At 21.7% G+C, this 22,264-nt stretch overlaps 11 protein-coding genes and 1 non-coding gene across 12 annotated transcripts in view; 5 read left to right on the top strand and 7 right to left on the bottom strand.

Annotated features, from left to right (window-relative positions):
• Positions 1-1,229, top strand: part of DDB_G0270590 (fungal transcriptional regulatory protein, N-terminal domain-containing protein) — a gene marked incomplete at both ends in the record, with an annotated part of 2,034 nt that extends 805 nt beyond the window's left edge. Inside the window, one exon of the mRNA XM_641047.1 lies at positions 1-1,229. This exon is cut by the window's left edge and continues 805 nt beyond it. Coding sequence (XP_646139.1) covers positions 1-1,229 — 1,229 coding nt within the window.
• A 731-nt stretch (positions 1,230-1,960) lies between these two features.
• On the top strand, positions 1,961-2,351 carry DDB_G0270592 (hypothetical protein; the record flags this gene model as incomplete). The annotated part of the gene is made up of 2 exons (XM_641048.1): positions 1,961-2,013; positions 2,102-2,351. The coding sequence occupies 2 exons, from the start codon at positions 1,961-1,963 to the stop codon at positions 2,349-2,351; spliced, it is 303 nt and encodes a 100-aa protein (XP_646140.1).
• Positions 2,352-4,425: 2,074 nt separating this feature from the next.
• Positions 4,426-6,302, top strand: DDB_G0269644 (hypothetical protein; the record flags this gene model as incomplete). Its single annotated transcript, XM_641049.1, has 3 exons — positions 4,426-5,410; positions 5,551-5,924; positions 6,012-6,302. 3 exons carry the CDS (start codon positions 4,426-4,428, stop codon positions 6,300-6,302), a joined length of 1,650 nt encoding a protein of 549 aa, XP_646141.1.
• Positions 6,303-6,658: 356 nt separating this feature from the next.
• Positions 6,659-7,622, bottom strand: DDB_G0269646 (hypothetical protein; the record flags this gene model as incomplete). The annotated part of the gene is made up of 3 exons (XM_641050.1): positions 6,659-7,142; positions 7,320-7,414; positions 7,518-7,622. The coding sequence occupies 3 exons, from the start codon at positions 7,620-7,622 to the stop codon at positions 6,659-6,661; spliced, it is 684 nt and encodes a 227-aa protein (XP_646142.1).
• Positions 7,623-8,261: 639 nt separating this feature from the next.
• On the top strand, positions 8,262-8,845 carry DDB_G0269648 (hypothetical protein; the record flags this gene model as incomplete). The annotated part of the gene is made up of 3 exons (XM_641051.1): positions 8,262-8,303; positions 8,374-8,637; positions 8,735-8,845. The coding sequence occupies 3 exons, from the start codon at positions 8,262-8,264 to the stop codon at positions 8,843-8,845; spliced, it is 417 nt and encodes a 138-aa protein (XP_646143.1).
• Positions 8,846-10,637: 1,792 nt separating this feature from the next.
• Positions 10,638-11,312, bottom strand: DDB_G0270896 (hypothetical protein; the record flags this gene model as incomplete). The annotated part of the gene is made up of 1 exon (XM_641052.1): positions 10,638-11,312. The coding sequence occupies one exon, from the start codon at positions 11,310-11,312 to the stop codon at positions 10,638-10,640; it is 675 nt and encodes a 224-aa protein (XP_646144.1).
• A 1,087-nt stretch (positions 11,313-12,399) lies between these two features.
• tRNA-Thr-AGU-9 lies at positions 12,400-12,471 on the top strand. The gene has a single exon. It is a non-coding gene; the product is annotated as a tRNA-Thr (tRNA).
• A 341-nt stretch (positions 12,472-12,812) lies between these two features.
• Positions 12,813-14,705, bottom strand: DDB_G0270898 (hypothetical protein; the record flags this gene model as incomplete). The annotated part of the gene is made up of 1 exon (XM_641053.1): positions 12,813-14,705. One exon carries the CDS (start codon positions 14,703-14,705, stop codon positions 12,813-12,815), a length of 1,893 nt encoding a protein of 630 aa, XP_646145.1.
• Positions 14,706-14,942: 237 nt separating this feature from the next.
• DDB_G0270900 (hypothetical protein) lies at positions 14,943-15,450 on the bottom strand (the record flags this gene model as incomplete). Its single annotated transcript, XM_641054.1, has 2 exons — positions 14,943-15,196; positions 15,333-15,450. The coding sequence occupies 2 exons, from the start codon at positions 15,448-15,450 to the stop codon at positions 14,943-14,945; spliced, it is 372 nt and encodes a 123-aa protein (XP_646146.1).
• Positions 15,451-16,184: 734 nt separating this feature from the next.
• On the bottom strand, positions 16,185-18,641 carry rcdP (random cDNA clone veg114; the record flags this gene model as incomplete). The annotated part of the gene is made up of 1 exon (XM_641055.1): positions 16,185-18,641. The coding sequence occupies one exon, from the start codon at positions 18,639-18,641 to the stop codon at positions 16,185-16,187; it is 2,457 nt and encodes an 818-aa protein (XP_646147.1).
• Positions 18,642-20,074: 1,433 nt separating this feature from the next.
• DDB_G0269650 (hypothetical protein) lies at positions 20,075-20,218 on the bottom strand (the record flags this gene model as incomplete). Its single annotated transcript, XM_641056.1, has 1 exon — positions 20,075-20,218. One exon carries the CDS (start codon positions 20,216-20,218, stop codon positions 20,075-20,077), a length of 144 nt encoding a protein of 47 aa, XP_646148.1.
• Positions 20,219-20,594: 376 nt separating this feature from the next.
• Positions 20,595-21,855, bottom strand: DDB_G0269652 (hypothetical protein; the record flags this gene model as incomplete). The annotated part of the gene is made up of 3 exons (XM_641057.1): positions 20,595-20,707; positions 21,485-21,602; positions 21,727-21,855. 3 exons carry the CDS (start codon positions 21,853-21,855, stop codon positions 20,595-20,597), a joined length of 360 nt encoding a protein of 119 aa, XP_646149.1.
• Positions 21,856-22,264: the final 409 nt, after the last annotated feature.

The raw sequence follows: 22,264 nt of genomic DNA on the forward strand, positions 1-22,264 counted from the left end.
AACAACAACAACAACAACAACAACAACAACAACAACAACAACAACAACAACAACAACAACAACAACAACAACAACAACAACAACAACAACAACAACAACAACAACAACAAATAGTACCAAGAACCAGTGGTCCTAAAAAATCAAAAGCCACCATTCTTAACACTTCATCATCATCACAACCACTCACAACATTTGGAAATTCTACACAAGATCTTATTTCAATGGGTTTAATTGGAAATAATAATAATAATAATAACAACAACAATTTAGATAATAATTTAAATATTAATGCTGTTGCCAGTGTTCCAGCTGCCATCAATAATGCTTTTAAATTTGATGGATTTGGTGCTGCTACCAATAGTGGTGAATCCCCATTCTTCTTCAGTCAACCAAATACAACATCCACTAATAACTCAACCAATAGCAACAACACAATTACTACCACTACCACTAGCACTATCACAACAACCGCTACTCCTATCTCATCAACCAGTGATGAATCATCAACCACAACAAAAAATACTGAAGGTGATTTACTTTCAAATATTACAAATTTGACATCATCATCACCAGCATCATCACCAAATAGTCCTTCATCAGCATCATCAACACCACCATTAAATAATTACACTGATAATTCAAGTCCAAATAGTCCAGGTCATTTGCCATCAATCTTATCAGAAACATTATCAAAATCAACTGATGAGCTTATTGCCGTTGGTAATAGTAGTAGCAGTGGTAATAATAATAACCTTCAAAACTCTTTGGAGAATGTTTTCAATAATCTCTCTACTCTTATCAATAATTCAACCACTTCGTTGCAAGATCCAATTAATGTCGGTTCTCCATCCACTCCATTTGGATGTTGTATGAAAAGTCCATTTTCAATTGATGGTATCCCAGTAGAAGATCCTTCATCAACAAATTCTCAATTAATTACCTCACCAAATACTATTAAAAATATTGAAGATAATGAAAATAACGGTATTTTAGAAATTGTTAAACATCAACAACAACAACAACTTCAACAACAACAGCAACAAGTTTTACCAAATATTTTAATGTCTGAATTAAAAAAGATCCATCAATCATTAGAAAGAATTTCAACATTCTTGCAATTCCCAGCCAATGTACCAAGAGGTGTTTACAATCATGCTCCACGTCATCCATTGGTTCCAGGTTCTTTATTTGTACCACAAAATAATATTGAGACGGTAAATTATCTTTAAAAAAAAAACACCAAAATCCTTCCAAAAAAAAAAAAAAAAAAAAAAAAAAAAAAAAAAAAAAATATTATATGCCCATCCATAAAATTATATTTAGCCCCCTCCTTAATAATCCCTCTCCGAACCATGAAATAAATCATTTATTTTTTAATGTTTTTTTTTGTGTAACCCTACACAAAAATGACGATAAAAATAACATGTACAAAAAAAAAAAAAAAAAATATATATCCTAACACTTTTGGAATTTTTTTTATTTTTATTTTTATTCTCTTTTTAATAATAAATTAAAATATCTATCACCAATGTCACTCTCTCTGAAATTTGTAACAAATCTCTGAACCTTTTCATGTATCTCCCCTACTCCTCCCAATCTCTCTCAAAATCTGAAAATTGTAACGAATCTCTGACCCTTTTCATGTACCTCTCCCACCCTTCCCCAATCTCTCTATCTCACTTCTCTCTTTCTCTCTATTTTTTTTATTTTTATATAGAAAATTACCAAACTTTTAGAATCTAGGCTGCCATTTGCTCAATTTAGTTTTCCAACCAAAGATTGTATTAATATAAATAATTCATTTTGTAGACTACTTGGATATGAAAAGTATGTACATGTTCCATTATCATTTTACTATTTATCTTATTAATCCATCTCTTTTTCAATTTTTTTTTTTTTTTTAAATCATTTTCTAATTCCTTATTTATTTATATCCAGTGTTAGTGAATTTTATCAAATTATGCCATTAGCAATATGGGATGATTTTGTACATAAAAAAATAATTTGTTTTACGTATGTATTGATTTTTCTTAAAAAAAAAAAAAAAAAAAAACATTTTTGTTTTAACAAAAAAAAAAAAAAAAAAAAAAAAAAATAATAGGAATAGGTATGCCCTGGAGGCAATAGTCAAAAGAGTTTATAGATTTCAAAAACCATGTGTAATGAAAAAAAGAAATGGAAAATATATATCAGTTCATTTGTTTGTTGAATTTGTTCAAGATTTTTCATCATTCAAAGTTTATGTGATCAATCAATATACACCAGATTTAGATTCTGATTTGTCATCAGAATATATTTGTAGAGAGTTTTTATCAAAAAATTGTTGTTTAGCATTGGATGATATTATATAGAAAAAAAAAAAAAAAAAAAAATGGAAAAAAAAAGAAAGAAAAAAGGTGGAAAAAAAAAAATGTAGATAATATTATGTATAAAAAAAAAAAAAAAAAAAAAAAAAAAATTTTTTTTTTTTTGTGTAAAAATAGTAAATAAAAAAAAATCAATAATATAAATAACTTTTATGATAATAAAATCAAGTCTTTTTTTTTGTTTTTTTTATTTGATAACAATTTTATTTTTTTATTTTTTATTTTAATTAAGGTGTGGAACATTTGAAAATTCAAATCACTAATTAATATCACCTGAAGAAGCGTTCTGTGGGATAAAAATAAAATTTAAAAAAAATCAAAAAAAATCAAAAAAAAAAAAATCAAAAAAAATAAAATAAAATAGGTACGAAAAAAAAAAAAAAAAATAACAACAAAGAATTTTTTTTCATTTTTTTTTTTATTTTCACTTTTTTTTTTTTTTCTAACCACAGAAAATTAAAATAAAAACATAACTATATATACATAAATATTAAATATTTAACATATATATTTTTTGTAAATAATAAAAAAAAAAAAAAAACACAAAAAATAAAAAAAAAAAATAAAAAAAAAAAAATAAAAAAAACATATATAAAAAATTATACATATTTTAATAACTGTAAAGATTTTTGGTTTGATTATTAATTTAATTTAAACAAGATCCTTTTGTAGTCTAAAATAAAATAAAATAAATAAATAAATAGATAATTAAATTAATAATAAAATAAATAAGTTTAGGTAATTTTTTTAAATTTTTAAAAAAAAAAAAAAAATTAAAGGTAACACATGTGATAAATTAGAAATTTTTATTAAGTCTTCATAATATCACCAAATTCCCCATCATAACCAAGTGGTGGTGAATATGGGGGAAATATTTTTTTAAAAAAAAAAAAAAAATAAAAAAAACATAAAAATTTTATTTTTATAAAAAAAAAAAAAAAATAAAAAAAAAAACATATCACAATAACTGAAACACTTCTAACTACCATAATAATAAATTTTTATTTTTTATAAATCAATTTACAAAAAAACCACCCCCTCCCCCTTTCCCCCACTGCCAAATTAAATAATAATAAATTAAAAAAATAAAAAAATAAAATTAAAATAATAAGAAAAAAAAAAAAAAAAAAAAAAAAAAAAAAAAAAAAAAAATTTAACAATTAGTCTCAACTTTAGATTTTGATTTTTTATTAAATTAAATCATATTTATATAGTTAATAAATACTATCGCATAAATATAGTCAAATTATTATTTGTTTTTTTTTTTATAAAAAATTATAATAATAATATTTATTTGATAAATTTTTTTTTTTTTTCTTTTTCCAGCATTCTTTTTTCCATTTTTCCTTTTTTCTTTTTTTATATATAAAAAATCACTCCTATTTTCTTTTTGTTTTTTAAAAAAATAAAATAAAAAATCTTTAATTAGTGATTATAGTAGACCTAAATTCAAAGTAAATAATAAAAACAACCACTTACCATTTTTCCCCTTTTCCCCAATATTCCCAACCTCATAGAAAAAAAAAAAAAAAAAAAAAAAAATTCACACACACATTCCACATTTTTTTCCTTTTTAATTTAATCTATAGATATTATAGACAAATAAATATTTAATAATAATAAATAGCAATATTTCTGCATATATTTTATTTTTTTAAAAAATTTTTAATTTAATTTGTTTTTTTGTTTTTTTTTATTTTTTTTTTTATTTTTCTTTAAAAAATATTTAAACACTAACTTTTTTTTCATTTTCATTTTTCTTTTATTTATAAAATCATTTATAGAATCAAATAATAATAATATCAAAGTATAAATATAATAAATATAATAAATATAATAAATATAATATAATAAATAAATAAATAAATAAATAAATAAATAAATAAATAAATAAATAAATTTATTTCTTTCAAAAATATATATAAATAAATAAATAAATAAATAAATAAATAAATAAATAAATAAATAAATAAATAAATAAATAAATAAATAAATAAACAAATAAATCGATTAAATAATTTCTATTTTTAAAAAAAATAGAAAGAAATAAAATAAAAAAATGAAATTTAAAATATTAATAAAATCAATATTTATAATATTGATAATAATAAATATAACAAAATCTAAATTTACAGAAGAAAATCAATTTCAACAGCAACAACAGCAACAACAGCAACAAAAAATTCAATATATAAATAGTTATCAATCAATTCATGATTATAATTATGAAAATGTTATTGGTATTACAAATAATTCAAAAACATCGTCATCATCATCATCATCAGCAAATAATGAACCATTATCAGATTGTGATAATAAATGTCAAATTGGACAAGTTTGTAGAAATCATACATGTACAACATGTTTAACCGATTCAGAATGTCAAGTTTTAAATGATCAATGGATTTGTCAAATTGGTACATGTACACATAAATCCTTATTTCACAATGAAATTAGTTCATTGGATATAGTTGGTTTCATTCTATTGTTTATTGGTTGCGCATTATCATCTGGTGGTGGTGTTGGTGGTGGTGGTATTTATATACCAATATTAATTCTCGTATCGAAATGGGATCCAAAAACTGCGATTCCTTTATCCAATTGTTTGGTTGCCGGTTGTGCATTAGCAAATTTCATTCAAAATTTCCCAAGAAGACATCCATTCTCAAATAAACATTTAATAGATTATTCAGTTGCCTTATTAATTGAACCATTAACTTTGGCCGGTACAATTTTCGGTGTTTATTTACATACTTATTTCCCACCATTGGTTATCTTATTGCTCTTGGTAATCACTTTAGGTTTCACATCTTATAAAACAATTTCAAAAGGTATTGATATTTGGAAATCTGAAAAAAAAAAAAAAAATTCTTTATTAAGTAATACTGATGATAATAATAATAATAATAATAATAATAATAATAATAATAATAAAAATAATAATAATGATAATGAAAATAATAATAATAATAATAGTACTGGTGGTAATTCAAATAATAAAAATATAAATGAAACTACAAATATTGAAAATATTAAATATAATCGTAAGTATAATTAAATAATTAAATAAATAAATATAATAAATATATACTAATATTATTAAATTATATATATTTGTGTGCGTGTGTGTGTGATATTAAAGCATTTTTTGATGCAGAATGGGGTAAAATTACATTTTTATTAGTTATTTTAGCATTTTCAACAATGTTTTCAATTTTTAAGGGTGGTGATCAAATGTATAGTATAGTTGGAGTTAAATTATGTTCACCAGTTTATTGGATTTTATCATTTGTTATGGTACCAGTCATTATCATTGCTTGGGGTATAACAGCAAAGTTTTTAATGAGAGAATATGAAAAAAAGAAAGAAGAAGGCAGAGAAATCGAAGGTGAAATTAAATATACATATAAAAATATTTTACTTTTAGGTATCTTATCAGTAATTGCAGGTTGTTTAGCTTCATTATTAGGTATTGGTGGTGGTATGATTAAAGGTCCAGTTTTACTTCAAATGGGTTTAGTTCCTGATGTTACTGCTGCAACTTCAAGTTATATGATTGTAAGTTTTCCAAAAAAAAAAAAAAAATATATATTTTACTAATTCTCTTTATTATTATTATGTTGTTATTATTATTTTTGTTTTTAGTTATTTACATCAGCATCATCAGCAATTCAATATATTTTAGTTGGTAAATTAAGATGGGATTATGGAATTGTTTATTATGTAATTGGTTTTGTTTCATGCTTTATTGGAACTCAAACTTTAATTTGGATTGTAAAGAAATATCAAAGAAGATCATATATTGTATTTTTAATTGGTTTCGTTATTACATTCAGTACAATCTTATTGGTTATTACTGAAAGTATTGATTTCGTCAAATATAGAAACCTTACTTTTGATTCAATTTGTTTGCCAGCAAATCAACCTCAATCTTAAATAATAATAATAATAATAATAATAATAATAATAATAATAATAATAATAATAATAATAATAATAATAATAATAATAATAATAATAATAATAATAATAATAATAATAATAATAATAATAATAATAATAATAATAATAATAATAATAATAATAATAATAATAATAATAATAATAATAATAACATATTTGATGTTGTTATTGTTTTTGTTAATATATTTCCTTTGATTGTTGTATTTAGGATACAATGATTTAATATAGTAACAATATAGTAATAATAAAAAAAAAATAAAAAAAAAAAATAAAAATAAAACCATATAAACCTTTTTTTTTCTTTTGTTTTCTACAAATTTAAGTAAACTTTACTTTATTAATATTAATTCTGCATTGCTATAATTTAATATGTAACCTAGATAACTTAAAACCTTTTCTTTTGTTTCAATTGGTAGTGGACTAGAATTTGAAGAATTAAAAAGTACATAGCTAAAAGGTTTTTGTAAATTTTCTATTGATGAGTTTTGGTCTATTTCTGAATTTGAGGTTGCTGTTTTTGTATTTGGTGATATCGTTTTATTATTATTATTGTTATTATTATTATTATTATTATTATTATTATTATTTTCAAGATCTGATTTAATCTTTATTTGATTCATATTTTTTAAAATGAACCAATGTCTTGCCTCATAGAGTGAAAATATTCTAAATGAAATTGTGTTTATTAAAATACCATGTATTTCATCTAAATTCAAATCTTCAATTTTTTCTCTTTTATCAAACCATTGTATATCATATCCATTGCTAGTTAGGGCTTTTACTAATACATTTGCATCATAATCACCAAGACCTCTAATATTTAAATATTAAAAATGATGGTTAATAATAATAATAATAATAATAATAATAATAATAATAATAATAATAATAATAATAATAATAATAATAATAATAATAATAATAATAATAAAACAAAATAAAACAAAATAAAACAAATAAAATAAAATAAAAAAACTTATTATTACATACAATACACTTTTATGTGGGTTAATAAATCTATTGGTTATATCAATTTCATATGCTATATCATTCATATCCTTTTGTGTAAACTTTTGATATTGAAACTATTTTTAAAATTTTTTAATTATTTTTGTTTATTATATAGATTAATGGTAAGAATTAATATATGATGAATTTGAGTTATTCATTTATGAGGCAACTACATACAAAATTATTTAAAGAATGAAGTCCACACAGTTTTTTCCTTTGCCTCTCAAAGTAAAGTTCAGTTGGTTGAGTTTCTTTTTTCTTTTTTTTATTACTATTTGACATTTATTAATATATCTATATTTTATTATATATGTATATATGTGGATTTTGCTAATGTGAATATTTAATTTGAAATTTTTCACACAATATGAAATTAAAAAAAAAAAAAAAAAAAAAAAAAAAAAAAAAAAAAATTAAAAAATAATTTTTTATTTTTTTATTTAAATTAATTATTTTATTAGTGATAGATATTTGTTTACATTATCAAGATTATTTCATTTTAAATTATTTTTCTAAGAATTCAAAAAAACTTTAATTCAACATTGTTTATATTACAAAAATTGATAAAAAAAATGAATAAATAAATAAATAAATAAATAAATAAATAAATGAATAAATAAATAAATAAATAAATAAATAAATAAATAAATAAATAAATAAATAAATAAATAAATAAATAAATAAATAAATAAATAAATAAATAAATAATAAAAAAACAAAATAAAAAAATAAAAAAACAAAAATAAAAATAAAAAATAAAAAAATAAATACAGAATTTTAATTTATTGGTGTGGGAATTGAAATATTTAGTAAAATTAAATTTAATGAATAAAAACATAATTTTTTTTAATTTTTTTTTTTTTTTTTTTTTAATTTCAAGTTCAACACTGTGTTAACATTTAGTTTATAATTCAAATACAAATGTCAGAACCATATAAGCCATCTACATTAAAACATGGAGAGGTAATTAAAAATTTAATTTTTATAAAAAAAAAAAAAAAAAAATTAACATATCATTTTTAAAATAATAAAGGAACTATGCCAAGAATTGGCATCAAACAATTCAATTGATTCAGTTGGTATTTTGGATGATGAAGGAAATACTATCGCATCAAAAGGATTTAATATTACACCACAAGAATTCAAAGATATTAAATACATTTTAATAAATGATAAACCAGATTATAAATTGGGAACAATTACCATCAACAATGTGACATATAATGAATTAACAAAGTATAGTGATGGCCTATATTATGCAAAAGCTGGAGAAACTGGTTGTGTAATTGCTAAAAATGTAAATATTCATCCATTTATTTATTTAAAATACTTGTTAAAAATATTTTTTATTAAAACAAGTTCTTTTATTTATTTATTTATTTTCTTTTTAAAAGATTAAATCTCTTATTGTAGCTACATTACATTGTAAACACACATCTTCTTTATTTGACGCATGTGAAAAAATAAAATCGACATCTCAATTTATTAAGTTTGATGGATATTAAACAATGATATAAAAATTGTCACTTTAAATTTCTTTAAATAAAAAATTTTATTTTAATTATTAAAAACAATTATTTGAACTTCAAATTATTTGAATTTGAATTTTTTTTTTTTTGAATTGGATAACGCAATTATTAGTTGCTTCTCCTTGAGATGCTAGATCTCATTTTATTTTTAGTTTTTTTTTTTTTTTACAGGGTCTCTAAAAGAGGGGTTACTTTACTTTTTTTTTTTTTTTTTTTTTTTTTTTTTTTTTTTGTTTCGAATTTTGAATTGTATTATTACTTTTGATTAAAACATCTTTTTTGTCCAAACTTTTTTCTAAATCTTTTTTTATTTTATCGTCTGGTTGGTGATTGATGTTTATGACGTATTTGAATTGTTTTTTTTTTAATTGAGTTTTATCCACAATTTCGCTTATTTTTTGTAGGCATTTGTGTTGCTTAATATTTGTGGTGTTGTTTGTGATTTTCATCTTATTTTCTTTCTATTTTTTTTATTTTTCTTTAAAAAGTTAAAAATCTGGAAATTTTCTGATTGACTTGGGTTCCCAAGATTTTTTTTTTTTTTTTTTTTTTTTTTTTTTTTTTTTTTTTTTTTTTTTTTTTTTTTTTTTTATTTATTTATAGAAAGTACTGAGTGAATTATTGTATTTTTTGAGATGTTTAGGAAGTTCTATTGCGTGAAGAGGTGAGTTCCATTGTCTGCTAAATTGTAATAGCTTCAGCGAGATTAGTGAGTCTAATTTATTTTGTTCTTCTGGCCGTTGCTTTGATTTGATTCTTAATGTTTTGTCTATAACCGCTTGTGTCCTGTCCCATGCAGCTCTTTGTGTTTTAATTAGTTCACGTATGACTTGTTGTCTGTGAATTATTATTTCTTTTTCATCGTGAACGAGTTTGTTTCTTTTGTGCCAAATTTTTTCGAATATAATAGCTATTAAATTGGCTACTAGTGCAATTTGTAGATGGTTTAAAATCTTCACATTCCAGGTGTGAGTGGTGTGTCCACACTTAGTTAGGGTGTAGTTGAAGATTTCTTGTGTGTTTTTGATGTGGGCTTTGCAGTTGAAGAATATATGTTCTGAAGTCTCATCTTCCCCACACTTTCATGAATTCGATTTTTTTTTTTTTGAATAACGCAATTATTATTTGCTTCTCCTTGAGATGCTAGATCTCATTTTATTTTTTTTTTTTTTTACAGGGTCTTTTTGATTAAAACATCTTTTTTGTCCAAACTTTTTTCTAAATCTTTTTTTATTTTATCGTCTGGTTCGTGATTGATGTTTATGACGTATTTGAATTGTTTTTTTTTTAATTGAGTTTTATCCACAATTTCGCTTATTTTTTGTAGGCATTTGTGTTGCTTAATATTTGTGGTGTTGTTTGTGATTTTCATTTTATTTTCTTTCTATCTTTTTTATTTTTCTGATTAACTTGGGTTTTTTTTTTTTTTTTTTTTTTTTTTTTTTTTTTTTTTTTTTTTTTTTTTTTTTTATTTATAGAAAGTACTGAGTGAATTATTGTATTTTTTGAGATGTTTAGGAAGTTCTATTACGGGTGTTGATGATGATTTGTGACACCCCTTGTCCTGTTTTATCAATTGGTGCGTGGTGTGTTATTTTGTTTTTATATTGTTGATTTATTGAGTAAATTTTATTTGTTTTTATATTTGTTTCAGTTAGAAGTGCTGCGTCCAGCTTGTTGTTGTCTAAAACGGTGTTTATTATGCTGGCAGATTGGATGGTGTTGGATCCTTGGACGTTCCAAACACCTATTCTTATTGTGTTTTTCTTTATAGTTTTATTTGGGGTAGATTTTTATCTACCTTTTGAAGTTTCTGGTTTATTTTGTCTTCTAACTGATCTTTACTTTGTTCGTTGTGTTGTTGGTCTTGTGTGTTTGTGGGGTTTTTTGATTTATTGATTTGTTTTAGAATTTCCTTGTTGAAGTTGTCTATATCTTCATCCATTTTTGTTTTTATGCTTTTTTGTCCATATTCACCCAATTTTGGTTTGACTGGTGTTTTGTTGGTCTTGTTTGTTTTGTCTTGTTGTTTCTTTTTTGGTGTGTTTAACAATTTACTTGGTGAATCGATAATTTTCGATGGTGTACCATAGGTTGGGCTGAAACTCATGATATGTTTTATTGGAGAGGAGAAGAACCATTGATTTGAAGGGATTGAAAGTGGGAATTCTATTTTTCTTATTGCATCAGTGTTTGGGCTGGTGAAGTCGAAGATATCATTTGCCTCTCTAAGTTTTTCTTCCGTTGTTAGTCCCTTTGTTTCGCCGTGTTGTTTTATTGGTGTATTGTATGGAGATGGTGGTTCGATAGGTTTTTCTGATTTTGTTTTAATTTCTTGATTGTTTATCGATTGTGTATTGATCTCATTCTCTATTCTTGTTAGTTCATCTACGTTTTCTAGTGATGCTTCTATTACCTTTTGAGCTGTATCATCTAGGGCCATAAATGTTTTATCATTAGATGAGGATGTGATTGGTGGGATAATGATTGTTCTTTTTCCTTGTTTGGTATTTGTTCTGATGTAGAGTGTGGTTGTTGTTCATCTGATTGTTTTTTATTTTTGTTTTCTTCTTGATTTTCTGGTAATGAGGTTTGATCTCTCCATCCTTTGTTGGAGTGTCCAATTAATGTTAGATTGTCTAGTTCAATGATAGTGTCAAATTCTTCTACGACTCTTTTCACTGTTTTGATAATTAGAGTTTCGCCTTTAATTTCTGATTTAATTAGTTTACATCCTTCATTTTCTATTACCCATTCTATTTCTGTGAGTGATTTATACCAATCAAAATCTGTATACATATTTTTTGGTCTTATAGTGGTTATAAATTGTCCTTTTAATTCTGCATCAAACATATTTACAAAATAGATTACTGTACTAATACTGTCTGTGAGAATTTTGAATGTATTATTACTTTTGATTAAAACATCTTTTTTGTCCAAACTTTTTTCTAAATCTTTTTTTATTTTATCGTCTGGTTCGTGATTGATGTTTATGACGTATTTGAATTGTTTTTTTTTTAATTGAGTTTTATCCACAATTTCGCTTATTTTTTGTAGGCATTTGTGTTGCTTAATATTTGTGGTGTTGTTTGTGATTTTCATTTTATTTTCTTTCTATCTTTTTTATTTTTCTTTAAAAAGTTAAAAATCTGGAAATTTTCTAATTAACTTGGTTCCCAGGTTTTTTTTTTTTTTTTTTTTTTTTTTTTTTTTTTTTTTAAGTCTTTTTTATATGAAAAATGAAATAATCAAAAAAAGAGATTGTTGTTGTTGTTTGTTTTTTTCGATCTGATTATTTTTTGCTTTTTTTTTGAAAATTTTGCTACGCAAAATTCTCAAAACGAAACAAATAATAAATTACAATAAAGTAAAAAGATGGCTTTTTAAAATAGTTTATTTATTTATTTATTTGTTTTTTAAGTCTTTTTTATATGAAAAATGAAATAATCAAAAAAAGAGATTGTTGTTGTTGTTTGTTTTTTTTCATGAATTCGATTTTATTCCCTGTTGAATTAATTAATTTCCAAAATGGCTCCTTAGCATAGTGGTATTGCGCTTCCCTAGTAAGGAAGAGGTCATGAGTTCGATCCTCATAGGAGCCTTTTATATAAATATAAATCTGAACCATATATCGCAGGTTCGATTCTTTTCCGAGGTAATCGAGAAGATTTTGCAAGATTCTAAATCACTTCTATCTTGATGGGTTTTTCATTTATTTTAATATTAAAAAAAAAAAAAGATATAGATGTATATTCGATGCAAATGCATTTTTTATCTTTAAAGGGAATAAATTTTAAAAAATAAATAAAAAATTATAGGATGTATAAAGAATAGAAAATTTCCTTCTTTTTTTTTCATTTACATGAATTTTATTTTAACTTATAACACACAAGCATTATAAATGCGAACATAATTTCTTTCTTTTTTTTTCATTTTTACCATTTTAATTATCACTATCACTTTCGCTATCACTACTATAACTATCACTGTCGCTACTATAACTATCGCTATCACTCTCTCCAGATTGAAAAGATGTACTCAAATTATTTTGGTTATTATTATTATTATTATTATTATTATTATTATTATTATTATTATTATTATTATTATTATTATTATTATTATTATTATTATTATTATTATTGTCAGATGGTTGTTTTTGAGATGGATTATTAAAGGAAGCAATACTATTATTAGTACTATTGACAGGTCCATTACTTTTGTTGGTTGGTAAATTATTAAGTTTACTATTATTAGTATTGTTAGGAATATTGTTATTATTATTATTATTATTATTATTATTATTATTATTATTGTTGTTATTATTATTATTAATAATAGAAGTATTGTTAGAAATGTTATTATTATTATTATTACCACCTAAAAAGTTTGGTGGTTGAACAGTTGTAGTTGGAGCAGATGGTCTTGCAGAAGATGATGGAGGCTTATAAGTTTTTGGTAAGAAACTAGAGCTATCATTTAGACCAATGCCTTTGCCATTGCTACTATTATTATTATTATTATTATTATTATTATTATTATTATTATTGTTATTGTTATTGCTATTTGATTGAAATGGTGGTATGGTAGAAGCAGAATCATTCAAAGAAAAAGAAAGATCACCATCATTATTATTATTATTATTATGATTATTATTATTATTATTATTATTATTATTATTATTATTATTATTATTATTATTATTATTATTATTATTGTTATCATCATCATTATCATTCCCAGTATTATTAAGGTTAACAGGGAATTCTTCAAATATGATATCTCCATCATCATCCTCTGTTTGTAGTTGTGGTGGTGCACTCAATATATCACCAGGTTTACCAAATAATTCTTCCTCTAATTCCATATTTATATCATTTAATTCATCATTTGTTGTATTATTGCTATTAATATAATTATTATTATTAGGCTTAGTATTTGTAATATTTGTTGATATTGATGCTGCTGTTGTAGTTGTTGTTGTAGTTGTTGTAGTTGTTGTTTCACAACCAATCATATCTAAATCTTTTGCTAATAAATCGAAATCTTCTTTTGATTCTCTTAGACTATTATTGTTACTAAAATTTTTATTATTATTATTATTATTATTATTATTATTATTATTATTATTATTATTACTTGAAGTATTTTTACTATTTCCAAATAAACTATTATTATTATTATTATTATTTGAACCTATTGTTGGAGTATAATTTGGTTTTGAAGGATTAGAAGGTAAACTTTTACTGTTTGAAGGTAATTTAGCACCTCTACCCTTTCCGGTAGTTTGGGGTGGTGGACTAGTTGCTCTGTCATTGTTGTTTGTGGTAATTGGTAATTTTTTTGGTCTACCAGCCCTTTTACCTCCTTTTTTATTAGGTGGGGGCGGTGAGAATTTATTATCACTATCATCACCAAAACTTGCTATATCTTCATCCTCTTGACTACTATTTAAATTATTGTTTATACTATTGCTATTATTATTATTACCACTGCTACTATTGTTGTTGTTACTATGGCTACCTGTACTACTATTACTTTCAGCATCACTATCAAATGTATCATAATTACTGCTATTATTTGTATTACCATTATTATTATTATTACCATTACTATTACCATTACTATTACCATTACTATTACCATTATTAGTACCATTATTATTATTATTATTATTATTTGTATTTGAGAAAAACATAGAAGATGATGGTGAAGATGATGAGGTTGATGATGAGGTTGATGAATGTATTGTTGGTTTATATTTATCATTTTTATTATTATTGACAGGAATATTTTCAAATGGATCATTATCTATTGATGCTAATAAATTTTTCATTATTATTATTATTATTATTATTATTATTATTATTATTATTATTATTATTATTATTATTATTATTATTATTATTATTATTATTATTATTATTATTATTATTATTATTATTATTATTATTATTATTATTATTATTGTTATTGTTATAATTATTAAATATTTTTATTAGTATTAGTATTATTATTATTGTTACTTTACAATAATTTGTATTTTTTTTTATTTTATTTTTTTTTATTTTTTTTAATATTTAAACCTACATCTGTTTGAATTACTATTTAATTTCCTTATTACAGATGAAGAGCTTATTTGTCTCTCAAGTCTAAAAACACCATTTTCAAATATTAATAAACATTCCATCTCTTTACAAGGTTTATATGCACCAAAGAAATCGAATTTCTCATTAGTTGATGTATGATTATGCTGTATATGAATTGAGCCTTGATTCATCTTTATTAACGCTTTACTTGTATCCAGACTCTTGGGTTTAAGATTATCTATTATAAATTATTATTATTATTATTATTATTTTTATTTATTATTATAATTGTTTTTTTTTTTAATTAATTTTTAAAAACAGTAGACTAAAAATATTTATATATTTATTAAAAAAAAAAAAAAAGTGATACTTACATTGTAATGTATGATATTGTTCATTATTAACAAAATCACTATCCCTCTCCATTGTGGGACCTATTTCAACATCATATGTCATATCATTCTCTGGTTGTTTAATATTTGATGTTGCCATCTATCTAAATATATTTACAATACTGATTTTTCTTTTCTTTTTCTTTTTTTTTTTTTTTTTTTTTTTCCTATTAGAAAAAAATATTAAAAAAATAAAAAAATGAAAAAATATATAAAAAAAAAAATTTTAAAAAAATTAAAAAATACAGTTATTAGATAGTAATAAAAAATTAAAAAAAAAAAAAAAAAAAAAAAGAATAATATAATAAAATAAAAAAAAAAGAAACATTGAATTATTTTTGTTGGTAATGGTTGACAAATAAAATTAAAAAAAAAAAAGAGAAAAAAAAAAACTTTTCATTTTTTTTTTTTTTTTTTTTTTTATTATTTTTCTTTTTTTTTTTAATTTATTTTTTTTTTTTTTTTTGGACTTAGTGTAAATAATGTGTTAAAATAAAAAGAAAAAAGGTGGTTTAAATTTAAATTTCTAAAAATATCTCACAAAAAAATAAAAAATAAAATAAAAAAATAAAATAAAAAAATAAAATAAAAAAATAAAAATAACTAAAAAAAGATAATAATTTTTTTTTTTACTTTTTTTTTTTTTTTTTATTTTTTTTATTTTTAAATAGATATATAAATAATTGATTAATTTAGTTTTTTTTTTTTCCTTTTTTTTTTTTCCTTTTTTTTTTTTTTTCCTTTTTAGATTTTCTTTTTTTTTTTTTCCTTATTCCAAAGTTAACTTTTTTTTTTTTTTTTTTTTTTAAAATTTAAATTTAAAATTTTTGAAATTTAATCAAAACCTAATTCTTTATGACGAATATATCTTAAGCATTGTACAAACATAATGACAGTTTCAGGAACACGACCTTCAACTAACCATTCACCATTACCAATCTTTGAAACCAAAGAACCTCTTTGAGAAGACCATTTGAAGGATAATTTTGTATTTTGATTTAAGTACTCATTATTTGTTTGATCCCAAATATACTTTAAGAAAGGTTCATTTGAATTTGGATTATACCAAGCCAACCAAACACCATTCCATTTACCATGACCCAAGTTTCTAGTGGTATCGGATGCTGGCATTAAGAATTGACCATTCCAATTGTATTTGATTTCTTTTGGTTTAATTGAAGTATCCAAGAAATCGGTATTAAATAAAGTTCCATCAGGACGATAAGTCCATTCTTCGCCATGACTACTTCTAATAATACCACCAGCCATTGATTTTCTTTTATTCTCTCTATTATTTACAACACTATTACTACTACTACTAGTTGCACCACCACCACTACCACTACCACCACCACCACCACTAGCAATACCAATAGTTTCTAATAAATTCTCTTTAATATATAAATTTATACAAGATTGATTTGTATCAAAATTCTTTCTTGGTAAACCATCAATTGCCAACATCCACAAAGCACTTTCCTTTTCATTTGAGCCTCTAAAAATAAACTTTTGACCACCAACAATCTTTACCATCCAACAATGTTTATATTCATACTTTGTAACTGGTGTAATTGATATGATTGAGTTTAAAGAGATTTCTTTTTTTAATTTTTTCGATTTACTCGAATGAATTGATAATTTCTCTGGTGATAAAGTTAACCATTGTTCTTTCCAAACCACCAATGGTCCTTTTTTACCTTTTTTAATTAACATACCAGATTTATAGAGATAATCATCTTCCTCTGGTTTATAGATTTGTGTGATATTCTCAGCAGATGGCACCAAGAATAAAGAGTTTACAAGTTCAGATGGTATATCAACCTCTGGTACGATACCAGTTTCAATGAATTGTCTAGTTGCACGAATAAATGATGCCAAAATCGATGCTCTCTTCTCGGTGATATTTGATTTCTTAATTTCAATTTCAATACCCAATAGTTTCTTTGCAATAATTGAAATCGATTGAGCCACAATATCCATCTCTGTCAATGAATTGAAAACTTGATTATTTTTATTTACACCATGTACATTTTGTTGTTGATTTAAATTTGAATATGCATTTGAAAATAATGGTGATGATGTATTTGATAATGATGATAATGTTGGAGAATTTAATGTTGATATTGATGTATTTGAATTTGAATTTGAATTTGAATTTACAATTTGTTGTTGTTGTTGTTGTAGTTGTTGATTTATTTGTACAGATGATGAAGTTAATGAAGATAATGAAGAAAATGATGGAGATGGTGAAAGTATACTATCAATATTATTAATATTCCTATTGATTGGTGTTGGTGATAATGGATTATTTGTAATGATTTTACTATCAGTTTCAGAACTTGAAATCGAATCCAATGGTGATAGAATCTTTGTAATGATTTTAGTATTGGTAATTAAATAACCAAATTCAGAATTGATAATATCACCACTCGATTGAGGATTAAGAATATCTGGTAATGATAATACTGATCTTTGATATTCGCCTAATCTACCCAAAATAAATTCAGCATTCTCTATAACTTGTTTACGAATTTGTGACATTCTTTCATTTTGAATTGATTTTCTTGATTTAACTTTATTAGTTGTTGGTGATTGATTACCACCAGGTGATAATACCAATTTATTTAATACTGGTGATAATGAAGTTGACGATGACGATGATGACTTTGTTGTTAAACTTGGACTTGATGGTGGTGAATTTAATAATACATTTGCATGTGATGGAGATGATGGCTCATTCTCTTTGTCACTGTTGTTGTTGTTGTTGTTGTTGTTGTTGTTTAAGCAACCTTTTGTTAAATATTCAGAACCAGATAATGGTGCATAGATTTTCATAACTTCATCAATTTTCAATTGCATTGATGCACGCATTGATTTTCTATGAAGTGTATTATGTTTAGTTTTATCTTTACTATTGGGTGTGTTTGTAATACTATTACTACTGAAACTCAATTGGTTGTTGTTATTACTATTGTTATTACTAAAGTATTTATTATTATTATTATTGTTTAATGGTGATGACAATGGTGAGGAGATATAACTTTGATTCGATGGTACTGAGGAGTGAAGTGATAAAGCATTGGTTGTTGATTTACCACCCAAATCAAATTGAATACCTTTGGATTTTTCAGATTTTCCACCAATTATTCCACTTCTTAATGTAGCGGATCTAAGTTTACTTAATGGACTACTACTCTCTTTGGCTCCATCTAAATTCTTTCTCTTTTTTAATCCATCTCTTGATAATTTTGACATATCATTTTTATTATTTAGTGGTGAAGCTGTTGACATTATAATTATTTTATTATTATTATTATTGTTATTATTATTATTATTATTACTATTACTATTATTATTATTATTATTTATTTATTTATTTTTACTTCTTTTTATTTGGTTTTGTTAATTAAAACTAAAATTAATTTAATAAAATAATAATAATAATAAATTAGTATTAATAAATTAAGTTATTTGAATTAAAAAAAATAAAAACAAAAATAATAATAATAATAATAATAATAATTAAAAAATAAAAAAATATAAAAAAAAAATAAAAAATAAAAAATTTATAATAATAATAAATAATATATATTATTGGGTAAAATATTGTTTGATCATTTTAAAGTTATAATATACTATAGTGGTATTGTGATTTTTTGTTTTTTATTATAATTATTATTATTATTATTATTATTATTATTATTATTATTATTATTATTATTATTATTATTATTATTATTATTATTATTATTATTTTTATATTTTTAATTTTTTTTTTTTTTTTTTTTTTTTTTTGATTGTGTGAAAAGTTAAAGATAATATATTTTGTAGTATTAATTCTATGATTGGAGCATATCAATGCTATTGCTATTTGATATGTTTACTTTTTATCTATATAAATCTATTGATAACATTTTTTAATTTTATATTATATTTTTTAATTTTATTTTTTATTATATTTTTTTATTATTATTATTATTATTTTATTATTATTATTACTTAATAACAATAGTTTTTTTTTTTTAATTATTGAAATAAAATAATTTACCATAAACCATATAATAAAATTTATTATTATTATTTTAAATTAATTATAGATAATAAAAAAAAAAAAAAAAAACAAATTGATTTTTTTTTTTTTTTTTTATTTTTTTTCCTCTTTTTTTTTTTTATAATTTTTTTAATTCAAATTTTGGCGCACTCCCTCACAATTGTTGAACGAAATAAAAAAAAAATTTCAAATAATTATTAAAAACACCAACAGTCTCAAACAAAGATATTTTTTTTTTTTTTTTTTTATTATTTCTATTTATATATTTTATATATTAAAGGAACTCAATCTATCAAAATTTAATATTAAAAAAATAAATAAAAAAATAAATAAAATAATAAATTAATTATTATTATAATTTTATTGTAAAGAAATATTTACTATTTTTTTTTTTTTTTTTTTTTTTTTATATTTTATTTATTTATTTATTTTTTTTTTTTTATATTTTTATTATTTTTTTTTTTCGTCTACAAAGAACCAATTATTTAAAAAACCAATTGCAATAACTGTGCTTTCGTTTAACCCATTGTGTTTATTCTTCACTAATTTCATTAGTAATAGTTTTCAAATTTGAAAGTATCAGATGATGTCAAGCTTTTTGATAAATTCTGGATAAAAAATATAAATAATGAAAAATGATTTTAATTAGTATATAATACACTATTACAAAATTTTAATTGATAAATGTATAACATACAGCAATTAGTCCACTATCATTTCTAGCTATCTCTTGTAATTCATTGGTAAACTTGTTTTCTTTTGGATTTGCTGAACTAAGAATTCTACCAAATCTAATTAAACTTGAAAATCTTTTCATTTCTTTTTATTTAGTTTATTTTTTTTTTTATTTTTTTTTTTTAATTATTTGTTTAAAACTATTGTATTTTAAATTAATTGTTTTTTTTTTTTTTTTTTTTTATTTCTGATTGTGCTTTTATAGTTTAAAAACATATGTACTGACACTTTAGTAGGTGTCTGTCCCTAAAAATTTCTTATTCATAAATTATAATTTTCAGACTCAGATATTTTTTTTTTTAAAGTGTCAGTCTCCTTTTTTTTTTTTTTATTTTTTAAATATGGGTAATTAAGAGTGTCAGTATTAAAATAAATAAAAAAAGATCCAATTTAATATTAAATTCTATTTACAAAAAAAATTATTTTGTTTTTATTTTATTTTAATTTATTTTTTTTTTTTAAATACGTTTCAAATAATTCCTAATAAAATCCTGCACAAAGAACCAATTATTTAAAATACCAATTGCAACTAATGGACTTTGATTATATGTATGACATGGATGTACTTTAGCTATTGAAAAAAATAAAAAGCCTTAAACTTTGAAGATATCGAATGTTGCAAACCCTCTCTCTATCAAAAACTAAATAAAAAATAAAAAAATGAAAATGATTAGTAATTTATTAAATATAATATATAAATAAATATTTGATTGACATGTAAAACTTACAACAATTAATTCATCTCTTCCACTAGCTTTATATTGTAGTTTAAATTAATTGAGAAATAAATTTTGATCTCTTTGTTGGATTAGTAATAATAAAAATTGCACCAACGCCAATTAAACCTATTATTGTTCTTGAATACATTTGCTTTTGTCACAAAAATAATAAAAATAAATAAATAAATAAATAAATAAAAAATTTTAAACTTAAAATACCAAAAACCAATTTTATTTTTTTATTTTTTTTTTTGATTTATTTTTTTTTTTTTTTTTTTTTTTGATATTTCCTTTTTTAAAAAATAATGCACTTCTAGGTTCCTTTTTTTCATATTAAATTTTAAATATTTGAAATTAATAGGGGGTTTATTTATAAAAATATAATAATAATTAAAATTTTTAAAAAAAACCCCTAAAAAATTTTTATCTGGGGTATATATATAATTTAAATTATAATAAAAAAAAAAATAAAAAAAAAAATAATAAATAAATTTTAGTGTTAATAGAAAGTTTGTTTTATTTTATTTTATTTTATTTTATTTTATTTTATTTTATTTTATTTCAAGTACATATTTTAAAAATAAACTAAACATTTAAACTTTTAATAAAGAACCAATTCTTTAAAAAACCAATTGCAACAACTGAATCTGTACTATGTGGTGGAGGATTTAAAAATGCTAATGAAAAAAAGATATGATCTTCAATTGTGAACAAATCTAATAATGCCATCCCTTTTGCTGCCCAACCCTGAATAATATATATATATATATATATAAATAATGAAAAAAAAAATGATTAAATTAGTAAATGTACACACCAAAATTACAATATCACTTGTGCAACCATTGGTGGGGGTAAATGGTTTACATACTGCAATAAATCCACTCTCTTTTTTAGTTTTCTCTTGTAGTTGATTTGCAAATGTTTCCTTCTCTTTTGGATTTGTAGCAATAAAAATAGCACCAACTGCAATTAAACCTAAAATTTTACTTGAAAACATTTCTTCTTTATTTAATTATTTTTTACAATAACTATTTTTCTATTTTTCTTTTTTTTTTAAAATGGTGATTTTATTTTATAATCCTAAAATTTCTTTTTATTTTTAAATTGTGTTTCCACAGGTGTCTTAGTTATAGATTTTGAAAAAAAAAAAAAGAAAAAAAAAAATAAAAAAAATAAAAAATTTTAAAATTCCACAGGTGTCACTCTTATTTGTGAATTTAAAAAAAAAAAAAAAAAAAAAAAAAAAAAAAGATGATATTTATTTATTTTTTGAAATAATATTAAAAGATTGCTCTTTTTTTTTATTTTATTTTATTTTTTTTTTTTAAAAAATACAAAAAAGGAAATTAAAAATTGTTTATTATTTTTTTTTTTTTTTTATCGAGCCTTTTGGCTTGAAATCTCAG

This window comes from Dictyostelium discoideum (genome assembly GCF_000004695.1).
Source record: "Dictyostelium discoideum AX4 chromosome 1 chromosome, whole genome shotgun sequence".
Taxonomy (NCBI): Eukaryota; Evosea; class Eumycetozoa; order Dictyosteliales; family Dictyosteliaceae; genus Dictyostelium; species Dictyostelium discoideum.